The sequence below is a fragment of the Odontomachus brunneus genome, unplaced genomic scaffold, assembly GCF_010583005.1.
Source record: "Odontomachus brunneus isolate Ranch 3 - 2012 unplaced genomic scaffold, Obru_v1 Obru_scaffold_201, whole genome shotgun sequence".
NCBI lineage: Eukaryota > Metazoa > Arthropoda > Insecta > Hymenoptera > Formicidae > Odontomachus > Odontomachus brunneus.
This window is the reverse complement of record NW_022639651.1, coordinates 474832-491608: the sequence shown is the minus strand read 5'-3', so window position 1 is coordinate 491608 and position 16777 is coordinate 474832. Positions and strand designations below refer to the sequence as shown.

General features: G+C 31.3%; 2 protein-coding genes across 5 annotated transcripts; one reads left to right on the top strand and one right to left on the bottom strand.

Moving 5' to 3' along the window:
* The first annotated feature begins 3405 nt into the window (after positions 1-3405).
* On the top strand, positions 3406-6798 carry LOC116852071 (protein lin-37 homolog). 4 transcript variants are annotated; one of them, XM_032832067.1, is made up of 7 exons: positions 3407-3566; positions 3925-4011; positions 4125-4263; positions 4347-4550; positions 4899-5085; positions 5263-5411; positions 5577-6798. In XM_032832067.1, exons 2-7 carry the CDS (start codon positions 3936-3938, stop codon positions 5596-5598), a joined length of 777 nt encoding a protein of 258 aa, XP_032687958.1. In that variant the 5' UTR covers positions 3407-3566; positions 3925-3935; the 3' UTR covers positions 5599-6798. The 4 variants fall into 4 exon arrangements, with proteins under 4 accessions (XP_032687962.1, XP_032687958.1, XP_032687959.1 ...); XM_032832068.1 differs by lacking the exon at positions 3407-3566 and adding an exon at positions 3567-3663; XM_032832069.1 differs by lacking the exon at positions 3407-3566 and adding an exon at positions 3635-3656.
* Positions 6552-14302, bottom strand: LOC116852070 (ankyrin repeat domain-containing protein 13D). The gene is made up of 13 exons (XM_032832066.1): positions 14054-14302; positions 12968-13103; positions 12659-12783; positions 11365-11410; positions 11025-11168; positions 10067-10247; positions 9768-9990; positions 9551-9679; positions 8872-9022; positions 8606-8767; positions 8423-8523; positions 7672-7760; positions 6552-7325 (listed from the first exon to the last, which is right to left on the bottom strand). Exons 1-13 carry the CDS (start codon positions 14150-14152, stop codon positions 7097-7099), a joined length of 1815 nt encoding a protein of 604 aa, XP_032687957.1. The 5' UTR covers positions 14153-14302; the 3' UTR covers positions 6552-7096.
* Between the last annotated feature and the right edge of the window lie 2475 nt (positions 14303-16777).

The following is a 16777-nucleotide window of genomic DNA, read 5'->3' as shown; positions in this document are numbered from 1 at the left end:
AGAGTGCACCCGAGTAGGGAATCTGAACGCACCCAAAAGTGAACAACGAAAGCCGATTGAAGCGTGATATAGGCAGTGAAAGTATATCGACGAAGTTTGCAAAGTTAAGATACGTATGCATCAAAAAGTTAAAGTGTAATATATTATAAATTGTATGTAATAAGTAAAATGTAAGTTTATTTTATGTATTTATTGCATGTATTTTACGTATTATTTTATATGAAATATATTTTTTTTGCATTTATAATTTTAATATCAATAGAATATTTTATCTTTTCGTAATTTATCCTAAAGTAATCCCAGACAAGCAGACTTCCAAGAGACGTTCTAAAGACATCACTATGGCTTAAAAACATGCTGAAAAAATTCTAAAGATGTCCATTCCAAATTGGTGTTGTCTTGAGTATATTATAATATTTGTTTTTCTTACAAATTCACGTTAAATCTTTCATTTTTTACGAGTTTAGTGAAGGTTTTCATCTTTCACGAATTCATTACAAAATTTTCACTTTTTACGAGTTCACACTAGGGGAAAAGATTCATGATCACTACTCTGCTCCTGTGTTCATGAGGGGTGGGACCCGATTGACCACGATATGATTGGACACAGATTGTAATGATTGGTTCGACCTAGTAATTCACTAGATAATTCTTTTCATCGGTTGGTTGTGTCCAATCGTAACGTGGTCAATCGGGACGCTCCCGCCTGTGCTCCCAGCCTTAAATATAAGGCCTGTCTATAAATATGGGTATATGCTTTAACTATGGCTGCGTTCCGAAATTCACTGCCAGTACTGAAATTCTATAGTTCATGTCACGTATACTATAGAATTTCAGCATTGGCAGTGAATTTCGGAACGCAGCCTATATAATCATGGACCGCTAGCGGCGATTCTATGGCCGGTATTTATAGTTGGGTCTTATTTTTAAAACTGCTTAAGTTCATCTTCAGATACTCCGTAACCAATGAAATAATCCGTTCATTATCTGAAGATAAACTTTAAGATGGTTTTAAATATAAGATCTGACTATAAACACCTAAGACCTTTTGTCAACATCTGTAGCGCCGCCAGGACCAACAACGGCAAAATAAGGAACTCAATAGAACAAAACAGAGTTAGCAACGTAAACGCTTCTAATATCCGCATATCACATGGTGATACGTATTCAGTGGTGATACGTTTTCACGAAAGACAAAGGGTGCGTTCCGTTTCACGCATAATGCGCATGAAGCGCAGCGTTAGAGTGACAGAAATACGAAAGTAAGATAAAATGAGAGGGAGAGCACTCGGGTGAGGTTCTCGAATCTAGGTTAGGTTAGTTCTCGAACGCATGAACTGCATCAGCTCCGAGGTAGCGCAGTTTATGCGATCTCATGCGTTCGAGAACTAACCTAACCTAGGTTCAACAACCTCACCCGAAAGCTCTCCCTCTCTTTTTATCTCACTCTCGTATCTCTGTCACTCTAACGCTACGTTTCCACGCATGAAGCGCATGAAGCGCAGCGTTAGAATGACAGAGATACGAAAGTAAGATAAAATGAGAGGGAGAACACTCCGGTGAGGTTCTCGAACCCAGGTTAGGTTAGTTCTCGAACGCATGAACTGAAAACTATTTTTTTAAATCGTTTGTATTTTGTATGAAGAGTTTTGAAATGTAATTGAAAAGATTTGTGAGTCTATTACTTGTAATTAATTGTTCTTTTTTGGACCATGTATTTAGCCGGAAATAATGACCGGAGGTAAATTAAACAAAGGTTCGATATGGTATCGTTTGTATTTCGTATGAAGTATCATTAAAAAGGTTTGTGAGTCATTCAGATAATTTTAATTAAATATTAAAAAATTATATATTTGGCCGAAATATCGATCTCAAGCGCTGCTGTGGAAATACCGTCAGGCACGATCGGTGTATCTAGTATTTCAATATTCCTGGTTCTTTTTCGGGTAATTATGTACAATAATGGCTCCTGCACACACGACGCGGTAATGCTTGCCGCGCGGCGGAAGTTCGCGCGACAGCTAATCAATATGCTTCTTTCCGTAATAATCTTTTAGCTCTTATGGAAAAACAACATATTGATTGGCTGTCGCGCGGCAAACATTATCGCGTCCTGTGTGCAAGAGCCATAAGGCCTTTTTTTAATTTTGATATCTTTTTATAGCTCTTTTGGTAAAAATATTTATTTTGACTCCAATATTGATAATCAATCGGGTAGTACGAAAAATATGCAAGTTATATATTGTTTTAACTTTTTTTAATTTTTTTTTTCACTTGTCGAACGTTGCTGCTTTCCTACAATTTAAACAAGTTACTGATCTTTTAATCACATTATGTAATGCAAAATCGAACGACTAGCGGGGGGCTGCGCCCTCCACTCGAAACTAACCTAACTTAACCTATCGTCACATTAGCCGTTAGTGATTGTTTATTAAAAAATTATTAAGAGAAAAAGTTGAATACTTTAATAAACAATGACTGACGGTTAATGTGACGATAGGTTGGGTTAGATTAGTTTTGAAGGGAGGTACGGGGGGCTGTGCCGCTAGTCGTTTGATATTGCAGTTACATAATATGATTAAAAGATCAGTAACTTGTTTAAATTGTGGGAAAGCAGCAACGTTCAACAAGTGAAAAAAAAATAAAAAAGTTAAAACAATATATAACTTGTATATTTTTCGGAATCCCTCGATTGATTATCAATATTGAAGTCAAAATAAATATTTTTATCAAAAGAGCTGCAAAAAAATATCAAAATTCGAAAAAGGCCTTATTATACATAATTACCCGAAAATGAACCATGAGTATTGAAATACTAGATAGTACACCGATCGTGCCTGACGGTACTTCCACAGCAGCGCTTGAGATCTTTATGTATTGGTCGATATTTCGGCCAAATATATGATTTTTTAATATTTAATTAAAATTATCTGGATGACTCACAAACCTTTTTAATGATACTTCATAACTCTTCATACGAAATACAAACGATACCATACCGAACCTTTGTTTAATTTACCTCCGGTCATTATTTCCGGCTAAATACATGGTAAAAAAAGAACAATTAATTACAAGTAATAGACTCACAAATCTTTTCAATTACACTTCAAAACTCTTCATATAAAATACAAACGATTTAAAAGAATAGTTTTCCAACCGGAGTTTTTTTTCCGGTCAAGTACATACAAATAAGTAGTTTAGTGAACTGTTGCATTAATGGCTTCTGCATACAGGACGCGGTAATGTCTGCCGCGCAGCAGAAGTCTGCGCGACAGCCAATCAATATGTTGTTTTTCCGTAAGAGCTAGAAGGTTATTACGGAAAGTAGCATATTGATTGGTTGTCGCGCGAACTTCCGCGTCTAGTATGCAGGAGCCATAAGTTTTGCTGCACCGTTGGAAAGAACAGTAATGGCTCCTGCACACAGGATGCGGTAATGCTTGCCGCGTTCTATGTGCAGGAGCCATAACGTCACTTCAGCTAGAAAGAACGCACCAGTGTGCACTTCTTGAACTAATGCAAGAAGTTCAGCTGGAAAGAACAAACCTCTTATATTTTGAGAAGAGGTTAGAACTGTTGTAGAGTTGTCCTAATTTACCGTTTTATTTTGTTTATTGTTATTATACTAGTATATAGAATAAATGTTTAACAATTAAGTAAAGTGTATGAAAGACATATTTGTTATTTAATGTGTACAATAAATGTAGATGTACTTCTAAATATAAAAAAAAATATAATATATGCGTTTAATTTGAAATTTAAATAGCTTTTTATGTAACGAAAGTATCGTACATGAAGTACAATTATCTTTTCCTTAATTATAACATAGATTTTCCATATACATTAAGTATTAATTTAAAACAAACTAATGAAATGCATTAATTTTTATATTGGAAGTAATTTTTAAATTTATTTTAAATATAGCGATATTTTCGATGGGCAAAAAGAGAAATTTTCAACCACCACCGGTAATGCCAGGGCGAGTAAAAGTGGAGATAAAAGATGAAATTGGTAATGCCTAAAAATATAATACTTTGAAATACATACTAAGTAGTATAAAGCTAGATAGTAAATAACCTCTATCAGTAATTCTTAGATATAATGTAAGTTTTATTTTCATATAGGAGACAGCGATGTACTTGTAGCAAGAGATCGTTTAAAAGGTGCTCTTCGTGAATTATTACAACATAGTGATACAGGTTCCTCAGCAGAATCGAGTGAAGAAAGTCCTGCTCCCGATTATAAGCAACAAATCAAAAGAACGTAAGTTTTGACTTATTTTCATGGTTACATGATGGTATCATTTCATAATAATATATTTTTCATTAATCATACAATATGTGCAGTACTAAAGTCATGAATTTTCCTCAACCACGGAAGATTAGACGTCGTCGTCAAATACAAGTTGATACATCATTTCATCATACGTATGTGATGAAATTATTTGATCGCAGTGTTGATTTAGCTCAATTTCAAGAAGATACACCACTTTATCCCATATGTCGCGCTTGGATGGCTAATCAACCAAGGAACCCTAACTTGGTTCCTAAGTATGTAACATCTGTGTATATTACTTATCTTCATATTTACTCAATTTTCTTGAGTTTTAGTTGGTCAGACTATTTTAGAATAAATTTTTGTTATTTGGAGTAATTGTTTATCATTGTGGCACTTTGTTTTCTTTATGTATATCTTTGTGATTATATTGTGTAATATATGTATATCTTTGTGATTTCTAAACTACATATAATATATGAAATATTTGAGTGAATACAGTATATGGTTAAACATTATATAAAAGAGGAAAAGAAATCTTTATAAACTTTAAAAGGAATCTTTATATTTTTTACATAAAAATTTTAATTCATTTAAACACATTTCTTTATATATTTTCATAGAGTACGCAGCCCGAGCCCAGAAATAGTGAATGAAGTTAACATGGGGAATAATTTGCTCGATGCAAATGGAGAATTAAATGATATCCATTATTTGCCACCACCTTTGCCTTGTGAAGAGGCTATACCAAAAAACCGTATTCCATCTCCTGTACTACTTAGAGAGAAGGATGAACTGAACTTAGATTATGTGAGTCAATGACTTAGACAAATATGTATAAAATTCAAACTTATATTAAGAAAATGAGACTCATGAACACATTGTGTTAAAATTTTAAAAATAAGAAAAGATATATATTATAAATATTCTCTATGTTAACAATAATATATATTATTATGAATATAAATTATACATAACATATTACAGGACGGACACACTCTCAAATCGCGAGAGACATTAATGAAAGAACATACTGCACGATGGAATGTTATTCGCAAAAAGTGGCATCATCAAGCACATAAGAATGAGCTACGTTTTATAGAAAGCGCAAATATACTGAGCACCATTTTTAAAAAGTTAGTATAAAAGATGTTAATTATATAGAAAATTTTTACGATAAAAAAATTATAACGGTCTGTTAATATATTAGGTTTTACATAATGTTACTACTTCTAATATCGTTAGAATATCGTCTAGTATGGTTATCACGATGCCTCTATTACGATATTTTTACATTTCAGGGCACAATCAGAGTTTGAATAACCGAGACGAAAGAGCAGCGATCCAACACTGCCAATTTTTTCGTCATTGATAGTTTTTATTATGTCATCAAGGAGTAATTTCTTATTTATTATTTTTCTACACGTTTGCTTATCGGGGTGAATGTATGAATGCAAGGGATGATTATATACGTGTTATGTGTGTATATATATATATATATGTCAATTTTTTTTTTTAATTTATAATAGGTAAAAATGTAATCATGTTTTTTAATCAACGTTTCTCCCGATAACAAATAATTATTACAACTCTTGTAGATTTTCTTTTTTTCATTAATAAAACATGCAAATAAAGAAATGATTAATTATTTTCTCAAAACAGATAGTATTTCAGTAAAACTATAAAAGAAACATATGTTTATGTATAATATATGTGTGTGTGTGTGTGTGTTTATATATATATATGTATGTATGTATGTATATATATACACTTTTATTAGAATGCGACATTTCATAAGAATTTTAGAATAACCAAATTTATCGGTTTTCCAAAAAGTGATCATAATTCTCACACAATATCACGTTTGATGGAGAAAATTGATGACATATAATAATAATTTTCCAATAGCATATATGAACAGAACAACGTATAAAAATAAGATTTACTTATTCGATATCGAATAATTAACAATATATAATATTATATAACACATGCTAATCTTATATCCTTATAATTTATATTATTTTAAATTTCGGAAGAGATTGAACACTTAAAAGTGCTTATAGATTATATATAATCCATAATATTTCATACAGAATGATTTCATTATAAATACGAAAACGGATTCCGTTGAAAATGTGTTTAGTTTGATTTATAAAGAGATATTATGATTATTTGCCTGCATTATTTAATTGCAACTATTAATGTATGCATTTTTAAAAATTTATAGAAACTAAAGCCGAGGAGGAAGGATAAAACGAATAATTCTTGAAGGCTTGAGAATTACACGCTTTTTATTCTAGATTCTAGATATTAACAGTCGCGTAACTTACATTATTTACTTTCATTTAATAGGATTCTCACACAAACACTGTTTGATTGTTTGTCGATTGTAAACGCATTTCTTTTAAAGAGCAATTGTAATTTTCAAGACTTCTTTTACATACTTGCTGCGATGTCTACGTTATTGAAGAATTTTGTCTCATATAAAATGTAACTAAGAAATAAATAACATAATTTAAATATATCATTCATTCGTTCAACTACTACTATGCTATTTTTCTCTATCTTTTGACTTGTATTATGTAACTGGGTATACTTCAATAACAAATGTTTATTATAAGCAACATTATTACCTCTTAATGCATTTTGCAATTCATGAATTGTAGGAAATGACATTTTTGTATAGTCTCATTTTGATAAGACTGGAAGATTTTCTTTCACATCTTTCTTGAAGTATACTTCAATGAATATTTTCTCTGACTGTTGTGTGCGCGTGCGCGCGCGCGCGCACACACACACACTCTCTCTTTTTAGAAGTTCACTTGTCTGTTAAAGACAGCTCCAACACTTGACGGAACGTTTCCTCTTCCAGCAATCGCCGTTGCTCTTCTTCTATTTGTTGTTGCTCGGAAAGTTTTAACGCTAATCTTAATTGTTCGGCTGTGCCCTCAAGGGAATCACTATCTTCATTTACAGTAGTTGAATTCGCAGTACTTTCGACCGATCCTGCTGTTTCTTGATATAAGACTAAACTAGCTTGAATTGCCCTATGTTAAAAGAAAACGTGTCACTTAAGTATAATTACTTTTAAATATTTTAGCAAAATTACTATTTACAGTTATTTGAGGCTATAATTATAATTGAACAATGCTTATTACACACAGTCTGTATATATATAAACCGTTTTATTAATTCTAATTTACCCACAGTTAATATTTATAACAATCACCCACCTGCCTAAACATGAATTGTAGCAGGAAAACACATGCAAAATTAATAATAAAGAATTTCAATCATATAAAAATAATATAAGTAACCGAACAGACACATAGAAATAATAAAATAGAAAATCAAGATAGTATTAATTCTCTTCTATATGTACTTATTACATACCTCTGCAGCTGTCTTTCTTCCTCAGAGCTCATATTAGGTGTAGTTGGTCTGGATGGCTTTTGAGCTTTTAATGCCTCCCATATATCAACCTTTATATAAAATAAACGATAATTATATATGATATATTACGCACGCACGCACGCACATATATATACAGGGTGTCCAAAACCTTCCTTGCAACAATTCGTGGGAAAGTAGAACGAATTAAACGGAGCAGAAAAGTCAAATATCATTTTACGAAATTCGCAATAGTTAATGAGGAATTCATTATTTTATCTGAGCTAATCAGCGCACGAGAAACGGCAGCCGAAAGAAAGATGTCTTAGGCCGGCGTGCTACGAGACTCAAGCGAGACTTGAGAGAGAGAGAGAGAGAGAGAGAGAGAGAGAGAGAGAGAGAGAGAGAGAGAGATATCCGTGTACCGAATGCATATATGCGTTAAATGTATCAAGCCTTGCTGTGTCTTATAGCTATAGGCGGAGGGACGCAGCATATCGCGATTCGCGAGTATCACGGTCGCGCGTTGGCCGAAGACATCTTTCTTTTGGCTGCCGCTTCCTGTGCGCTGATTAGCTAAGACAAAATAATTAATTCCTCATTAACTATTGTGAATTTTGCAAAATGGTACTTGACTTTTCTGCTCCGTTTAATTCGTTCTACTTTCTCACGAATTGTTGCAAGAAAGGTTTCGGACATCTTGTGTGTATGTATATGTGTGTGTATATATATATGCATATTAAGTAAACAGTACCTCATCACGTTCACTACCAGCTTCCAAAAGACTTTGCTGAATAGCAAACTGTAGCAAATCGTCTTCTTCTTCGATACTAAATTGTGTTCTAACTTCTGCACCTATATCCAATCAGCATTACAAATTAAGCAAAGCAGTATATTAATTGAAGAATAATACATATAAGTGCAAAATAAAAATTACCCAATTTAACATATCCATTGGGAGCTTCAAAACAAATATCATCAACTAAACAAGTTATACGATTAGTTTCTTGCAAATGACCTACATGGGGTACTTCTTGATCTAAGCCGAATATATTTCCAAAGGTTATCCTTGCATTGAGAATATGGAATAATGGAATTTCTAAGAAAAAAGAGAATAATTGTTAATAATTGTTCTGTATTCAATGTATGTTCATATTCAATACTATAATGCATATATCTATCTTATTAACATCAAGAACTTACCAATTTTAACAGGGAAACCAGCTGGAAGTTGCATTTGAATAAAATCTTTTAATTTAGCAAAATGTGAACTAGATATAGCCATTAAATCTACGATTGGCATGATTTGTTCTTGGAGACTTAATGGATATTCCTCACTCAACCATAAAGTTGCCTTAAAATAAAAAAAAAAAGATGAATTGTATATAGATGTGTGTATAAGAGCCTTAGTGCATATATGTATAAAGTGATCCACATAAAGTGACAACCCAAAAACTCTAAAAATATTTGTATCAAAATAGTATCAAAAAGTTGCTTATGAGAAAGTTTTATGTATTCGAGGAATCTTTCTGTAAGTATATAAATAAAAATTAGCTGTTGCTCGCCCTTGAAAAAGGACGGAGGATAACTTCGTAATTTTAAATGGGACCTCCTATAATGTTCACATAGTTAAAAAGACCCTTTGAATACATAAAATATTTTTATGAATAACTTCTTAATACAATATTTTTAAAATTTTTGAATTGTCACACTTTACATGGGATACTCTATATATAATATGATAATATTATAAATATATTTATGTACACTATGTAAAAACATGTGAAAAACTTGTCGGAATTTATAGTCAGAAATATATTATTAGAATATAATTATCTCGACTTAGTCGATTATGTCGAACCATATACATAATTTATAATACCTTAAATTTCTGTATTTTTGTATTAACTTCCTTTGGTCTACCTATATCCCTCTCATTTAAATCAACCTCTGAATCAAAATATTCCTCAGCAGTGATGTTGCAGGGATTACCTATATTATTATATTCTTCCTGAAATACACAACTTAATTAATACGTTTTAAAATTTTAAACAAGAGCAACTGGTTTAGTCAGAAATTACTATGAAAAATAAAGTTACACTAGTGGTGATAGCGCTGCAGTTCTCTTGCTGATCCGTGATACCAAGAAGCGACTGTAAAGGTGTTCTTGGTGGGCGAGCTCTCGCTTTATCCGCTTCGGATAAGTGTTCTAATCGAGTTTTAGTTATTAATTCCACGTTACTTGCACTGAAGACTTTACACTCGTGACCATTTATTATCTCACTTTTGTCCGAACGCCATCCCCATATACCTGCTTTATTGCTAATTTGACATAAGTAATATTGAAATAAATGGAGTTGGTTATTATAAACTTTACTATAATAACAAATATAGTTACCGTTCAAAACTAATTTTATCTGTATCTATGTATGTCGTAACTATAGGATTGGTAAGACGAGCTATCACGCCCTCTTCAGAAGGTTCCATTAATTGTACATTATCATCTCCTATAAGTTTCATGTGTTCAACATACACTTTTCTTGTCTCATGGTCTACTTCCATCATTGTCGCCCCGTCGTCTATAAAAATAATTTTATTATTTTACTTATAAGAGTAATATTTTACACATAGAATATAGAAATCATAATTTCTATTTGTTCGAATTTATTATTAAAAAAAATAAGTATTTATATATTACTATTTAAGATCTGTTAAACAACCATATAATTATTAATCATGTCTTTACATTATATACACATATATCAAATATATCTAATTAATAAATATTTATAGCTTATTGGGAAAGTTTTACTGCCTTACTGCATTATCACCTTATTGTTACATGATTGTTACACCTTAATGTTACATTTTATACAAATATATATTACATGCAAGTAATATATGTACTATTTTAATTGTTTAAAATTATCAGTTTACCAACATTTCTATTACAATTAACTATAAACTAATGAGACAAAATAAAAGAAACAAAAGAAATATTCAATCTATTAAGAGTGTATTTATAAAATATTAACATTAATTATTTCGTGTTTAAGCATACTAAAGTATACACTAAGTTCTAGCAATACAGTGCATAAATTAAAAGTTCAGATTGTATCACCTGTATCATGGCCACTCATGCTGAACACATAACTGCGTTCGCATCTAATTGCCACAGGTGGATTTGATGCAGCTTGCATTAATATATAGAATTTAGTAATAAACAATTATACAACAATTTCAAAACATAACAATTACAATTAAAACAAAGTTATAAAATAATCATGCACAAACATGTGTGTGTGTATATATATATGAGTATGTTAAGGTACTTTATTGAAGGTATCTATACTTACTTTGTCCTTTGAAGACATAACTACGACTCCCACGTTGCCAACTTGCGTGATCAAAACCTAATAGCGTAGTATCAATCCTCACATTACTACCTTGTTTGTAAACTTTATAGGTATCACTTGGACACATCCGAGATGCGAGAGGAACTGGTCAACAGAAACAATGACAGTTAACTATGTATGTTACTAAAGAATTAAAGTATATATTGTAAAGTTATATATATATATATATATATATATTAAAGTTAAAATTAAAAACGTAAGTTGCGAATTAAACTGATGGCATAATGGATTTATTAATACATTTTTAAAAGCAGATATTATGAAGACCTCCATTCCTTACCCCAACTCGCAAACTCCCACTTCATTTCTACGTAAAAATCGGGCGCCTGAAAAGAACTTCTGTTACTAAGGCTATCACATTAGCAGTGAAGAATATAAAAAAAATCAATATTATAAGCTTGTTACATAACGATCCACACGCACATACAAGAAACACTTAGGTTAACATTAATTATATAGAAGTTGCAGAGAAAAATGTCTTTTCTAGTGGAACATACTGCTTATTTGTTTATGTAAATATATCAAACCAAACTTTTTGACTTATTTAATGCATACTACAATTTTTGCATACATATACACACACATATATATGTAAAAATTATATATAACATTAGATGAGTCAAAAAGTCTAGTTCGATATTTGTTCTTTGATAAATTAGCTATATTTTACAATATGAATATTATCAATGATAGATATTTATATATCTATTTTATAACAGATGTATGAATATTATCAACGTTGACAAAGAATTACAGATAACGACAATGATTATTTATTGTAACAATGATTATTTGTGATAATTGACGTGAATAATTTATTTGCATTAAATGAAATAAAATAAAATTTGATTAAAAAAATGGACTGAATTTTTTTACTAATATGTGGTATCTTACAATATACTTAAACTCTTATTTACATATAAATTAGGTCAAACTAAACAAAAAAATTCCTCTATCATTTTATAAATAATTACATTAAATTTTGAATTATTAATTAAAGAAGACTAATGGATGATCACACGTGATACTGTAGATGAGTTATAATGATGATGTTTGCTATATTGAGCCTGTACATTAGAGCCCAAACTGAAGAAAAAAATCTTCTATCATTCTGCAAATACATAGATTTTATCATTAATTGAAAAAGACTGGCAAACAATTGTGTGCATTTATTGATTAGTCTTCTTTAATTAACATGTTAATTAATGTACGTCATTATTTGCGAAATGGTAGAGATCTTTTTTTAGTTTGACTTCAGTTTGACTTAATGTACAAGCACATGACAGCAGATATCGCCATCACAGCTCATCTATCGTAACACGCGTTATTCATACGCATATACAGAAACACACACATACACATATATTTATGAATCTCCTTTAATAATTGAAAGTTTTACATGGTTATTTTATAAATGGTAGAGGATTTTTTGTTCAGTTTGATGTAATCTACAAGTAAATGAAAGTTTTATATGTTATCGTTGACATTTTGTATATATAAATATGTTAAATTATTTTTTGTTATTAATATTTGTTACAATATTTCTTGTTACTAACTATTACATAGTAACTAACCTGCTTAAGTTTGTGAAGCAATTCTGGTATACCAGCTACTCGATTACAGTACCTCTGATAATCTCTTCGGGCTAGCACCATTTGCAACAGTTCAGGATTTCCTGTCCCTACTGCTTCTTGAACAACTATATTTAAAAAGATTAAATCAGTTGTTAATGGATTCTCTGATATAAGTAAATAGATATTATTTTTACAAAAATAGAAAATAGAAATTTTTCCTATACACATATAAACATGCATATACTATATACTATATACTTATTCTATATGAATCTATTCTATAAAAGATTAAGTATGAAAAAGAATTACCACTCCATCCTTGAGTATTCTCTGTATTAACATTGGCTTCATGATGTAACAGCACTATAGCAGAATCTGTATGACCTAAAGTTACTGCCAACATCAACGGGGTCCTTCCGCGATTATCATGTTTTTCTATATCATGCTGAGGAATATTTAAGTAACAATATAATTTTACATATAAAATTAATATTTCATATTATAAAATTTTACAAATAACATAAGAAAGTCAAGTTAACATATATATTTTGAATATCTTGATCATGCTGTTTAATATTATCATGTGTAATATAATAAATAATTATTAAAGATATTTAATTGTATTTTAATAGTGTCTAATTTCAGAGGTTGCAGATAAATATAAAGATAAATACAAAGATTTTCTTTTTCATGATAAGCTTCAGATAAATCTTTAAAAATATTCTTGCTATGTATTCTTAAATTATCTATACAGGATAGTCCAACTAAGAAATAATATACTTGAATAAGAATTAAACTCTTTAAATTTTAGAGTAATATATATATATATATATATATATAGATATATATATATATATATATATATAGATATATATATATATATATATATATAGATATATATATATATATATATATATAGATATATATATATATATATATATATATATATATATAACATTGTACAAAAGTGATAAAAAGAATATATTAAAAATACTCTAGACTAATATGTGACAATCGACTCAAATTGATATATAAAAATACACGACATTATAAGAACATTATAAGACATTATAACAGATCTCTTCAAATCATAATTGATATATTATAATAACAGGTAATTACGTAATTGATATAACGTTAAATTAATATTGTAATTTATAATGTTAATTTAACGTTATATCAATTACGTAATTACCTGTTATTATATCAATTATGATTTGAAGAATCTGTTATCATTGATAACCAACCGAGTTAATGCAAAAAACGTGTAAAATAATGTTTGGTGAATACAAAGGAAATGTATGTTCAACGTTAAACACGTGTACGGTTTCATGTAGACATAAGGATTCTAATTAATATCGAATGAGATAAGCTTGTTATAACAAGAATGCAAACCTCATTTGTGGATAGTTCCTTGTCGAGTTCTACATAGCTATTATGCCAAACGAGCCAGTGCAGTGGATAATTTTTTCGTATGGTATCTGTATTCACCATTTCTACAAAATTTGATTGACGTCACATACAATGCGTTTATTGTAACAAATACCACGAGCCAAATGTACAATACGAAATTTTGACAGCGGGATACATGATATTAAGCGAGTGAGGACTATTGGTCGTTGAATGTGCGATGCTTAGGTCTGCGTGTGTGTATCATATTCGAAGATATTGCAGTAATGATATAAAGGGTTGTCTACAATGCGGCAGTAAGCCGGTATCACCATAGACATAGGCCAGTATTCAGTCCAATCTTATATTTAAGATCACCTTAAATATTGTCTTAAAATGTCATGAACCAATCACAGAGCCGTATTCGTATCTTAAGACATTACTTAAGATAGCTTGAAATAAGATTTGACTATAAATACCGGCCATAGGTGTGTTCGCGAAGACACTATTTAGCGCTACGTAGTGCTACAGACTGTTCGCGAAGCTAAGCAGTAGCGCTACCAAATTATTAAGGCATTCTACAATAGCTGTAAGAATATGGTTGTAAGACTATAACGTGAGCTATCAGCGAAAGAAAATATTTAATTTCGAGTCTTAGGGCTATCGCACACAAATTGCATATGCATAGCATAAGACCGTATGTACCAATGAGCATCGAGTATTAAGTCGCCATATTGGTGTTCGATGCTTAATATTCGATGCTCATTGGTCCATACGATCTTATGCTATGCATATTCAGTTATGTCAATTTGTGTGCGATAGCCCTTACAGCCTTACAGCCATATTCTTACAGCTATTGTAAAATGGCCTTTAGCGTGTTCGACTGGCCTTGAGTTAATCGCTTCGAGAGCGATTAATGACGTCATAAGTCTCTACTAGCCAATTATAAAACTTATAAATACTTGTTCGACCAATAAACGTAGGCTGAATAACCCAAAGTGGATTAATCCAGAGCCAATCGAACATGCTATAAATCATGACTCACTAAAGGGACGTCTACATTGGAAGTAAGCAGTAAGAAGTAGGAAGTAAGAATAAGAAATTGACCAATCATAGTTGATTATTCTTCTCACATTCGACTGTGGTTGGTCAATTTCTTAAAGGACATCTATATTGGAAGTAAATAGCAAGAAGTAGGAAGTAAGAGTAAGAAATTGACCAACCACAGTCGAATGTGAGAAGAATAATTAACTATGATTGGTCAATTTCTTATTCTTACTTCCTACTTCTTACTGTTTACTTCCAATGTAGACGTCCCTTTACTCTTACTTCCTACTTCTTGCTATTTACTTCCAACGTAGACGTCCCTTAAGGGTGCGTTCCCACTTAGCGTGTCGTCTGCCAGCGTCACGAGTTAACCAATCAAATCCTTTAATTGGGATGACGCAACGCACGACGCACTTGTTCCAATGGAACGATTTGATTGGTTAACTCGTAACGCAGGCAGACGACGCGACGCGTGATGAGCTCAGTGGGAACTCAGCCTAAGGGTGCGTCACACGTCGCTTCGTCCGAGTTAAACTAGAGAATCTCTAATAAAGAGAATCGTCAAGCAGCTATTCTGCGATTGGCTGGCATAAACATGTACAGACCCGGACATTGCGATACCAATGCAAAACCATATATATATATATATATATATATATATATATATATATATATATATATATATATATATATAGGGTGTAAAAAAATTAGACCGATAAACTTTGAGGAGAAATAGAGGACATAAAAACAAATATATTTTGTTAATATTGTTTTTCTCTACGGCGCTTCATTTTAATACTACAGGGTAATACTACAAAATAGAAATTTTTTTATTTTAATAAAAAACAAACATATAAGTGGAAAAATTAAATTTATTTCAGTTACACATATATATTTTAATCTTCAAAAAACAATAAACAAAAGAACAGAACAAAACCGCTCGAGTCACAGCGCGGCCCAGTAATAAAGCGCGCGGATATCGCGCGCAGTGATTGGAAGACAATGCCTATACTTATATCGCTGCGCTCCTACATCTTGCCGCACCGCGCCGAGATAAGAATAGGCAGTGGTGCATTGTCTTCCAATCACCGCGCGCGACATCCGCGCACTGTGACTTGAGCGGTCCGTCCTCTACCATTCAGCGTGCGTTTTTCCTTAATCTTTTTTAATTAATATCTCGACTATTATTGCGAATATCGTAAAACGGTATAGGACTTTTATGTTTATATCAATCCATTCTACGTCCTCACAAAATGCCTGGAGGAGAGTGTGAGACACCCTGTATATATATACAGGGTGTTAGTTAAGTATGTTGCTATATTTAACAGAGCGATTCTTTGGTCTATTTCAAGTAAAAAAGTTTATATAAACATGTGTCCTAAACGGCTTAGTTTTCGAAATAAAAAAATTTAAACGTGTAGTAATAATCTGTTTCGTTTAGAACAGCTTCCTCTAGTACTGGGTAGTGATCATGAATCTTTTCCCCTAGTGTGAACTCGTGAAAAGTGAAAATTTTGTAATGAACTCGTGAAAGATGAAAACCTTCACTAAACTCGTGAAAACTGAAAGATTTAACGTGAATTTGTAAGAAAAACAAATATTATAATATACTCAAGACAACATCAATTTGCAATGGACATCTTTAGAATTTTTTTAGTATGTTTTTAAGATATAGTGTATGTA